Here is a 1791-nt window from a genome sequence, read left to right on the forward strand (position 1 = left end):
CGGGCTCCCGACGGCCGGTTGTGAGGTGGCCCCGGGCCCGGCCGCCCTCCGGCACCCTGGAGCCAGCCTTCCGCACGTGTGCTTTGGGCTTTACGGGCTTAATTTCGGTGTGCCGAGGAAAATCACGGAATCCCAGACGGGCAGGGGTTGGCAGGGACTTCTGGAGATCATCTCCTCCACCCCCCGCCACAGCAGGGTCACCCGAGCAGGTCGCGCAGGACGGTGTCCAGGCGGGTTTGGAATACCTCCAGAGAAGGAGACTCTACAACCTCTCTGGGCAGCCTGTGCCGGTGCTCTGGCATCCTCAAAGAAGTTTTTCTTCATGTTCAGATGGAATTTCCCACGTTCCAGTTTGTGCCCGTTGGCCCTCGTCTTGTTGCACCACGGAAGAGAGTCGGGCCCCATCCTCTTGCCACCCACCCTTTAGACATGGATCAGCATTGCTGAGATCCCCTCTCAGCCTTCTCCTCCCCAGGCTGAACAGCCCCAGGTCTCCCCGCCTTTCCTCATCAGAGAGAAGCAGATGAAAAGCAGTGACTCTCCTTTTTTATCTTTAGAGGCAGATTTAAGGCCTTGTCCCTGCATCTCAGAGCCGCCTGGAAAGCAATCTGTAAATTATCCCTGTGCTCCAGACACTGATGTCCGGGCAAGAAACCTACTGCGGGCTTGAAGTGACTCCATGGTGTAGTAAACACTGTTAATCAGCCTTTTTCTCTTCTTCCGAGGAAACAATGGGGTGACACAAACTTTACAGTCAAGTTGAGGAAGCAGCACGTGAAGCAGATGAACTCTGCTGTGCCTCAGCTCACCTGGGAGCACTGGCGAGGTCCAGGGTAGAGCCCGGTGAAAGATGAGAAACCACACAGCAGCATCCCTCTCTCCTGGTCCCTCTGGGAATCCCTCGGGTTACCCACAAGAGGGAGAAACTTGCAGCTCTCACAGGAAACAAAAAGTTTTGCTGCAACTTCTGAGCAAAGAAATTAAAAATTTGCATAATGTTGCTGGAGTGGCCGGGATCTTCCAGCCTTACAAAGCCAAATGCAGATTTATTATGAGGGTTTATCAGCAATATTGATATGCACACAAAAATGCATCTATGTTTATGTATGGGTAATGTCTTTATATTAATACAGTAAAGGTAGAAGGGTTCTGGACTTTTGGTTTTCCTTGAAGAAAAGATCCAAATTAAGGTTAAGAATTGCCGGCTGACAATATGTTTTTTAAATTGACCTTGTCAGCTGCGGCTCGTGACTTTCCAGCAGAGGGAAACGCAGCACAAGCGATGAGGGGTTGTGGCAATGGCAGGCAGCCCTGGCAAACGCAAACTATCTCTGTTCTCTTTTAACTTCACTTTCTTCCGCTGCCAAACTCTGATGCATGCTGAGTGATTAAAAATATCAAATACAGTGTTACCCAGCAATGAGTCAAGTCAGAGGAAAAAAAAGAAACCCAACCTAGTGAAGCCAGCGCTGTAAAACTGAGCAGACTGGGGCAAAGAATGGGCGGCAGAAGGCTTTTAAATAGCCCTGTTGACAGTATCTGAAGAAAAAGGAGAGGATTGTCCCGACGTGGTTTGGTTTTCGGGTATCCCCCCCCTCACCTGCCTTGTCCATATCCCTGCAGCTTGGCTGGGAGTTATCAGATTTCCATGCACATGGAACGAGCTGCCACCACACTGGGGACAGGGACCACTGGTGTGGGAAGAGGGGGGATTTCTGAAAGAAGCAGCCAGTGCGGTGGTTGGTGGTGTTGTGCAGTAAATTGGGCAGTGCGCTGTCAAAATCTGAGTTA

General features: G+C 51.0%; 1 protein-coding gene across 1 annotated transcript in view; it reads right to left on the bottom strand.

Moving 5' to 3' along the window:
* The window catches only part of SYF2 (SYF2 pre-mRNA-splicing factor), a 3392-nt gene extending 2520 nt beyond the window's left edge, over positions 1-872 (bottom strand). The window contains exon 1 of the mRNA XM_009882236.1: positions 810-872. Coding sequence (XP_009880538.1) covers positions 810-872 — 63 coding nt within the window. The remainder of the gene's footprint in view (positions 1-809) is intronic.
* Positions 873-1791: the final 919 nt, after the last annotated feature.

The sequence above is a fragment of the Charadrius vociferus genome, unplaced genomic scaffold (assembly GCF_000708025.1).
Source record: "Charadrius vociferus isolate BGI_N301 unplaced genomic scaffold, ASM70802v2 scaffold613, whole genome shotgun sequence".
Taxonomy (NCBI): Eukaryota; Metazoa; Chordata; class Aves; order Charadriiformes; family Charadriidae; genus Charadrius; species Charadrius vociferus.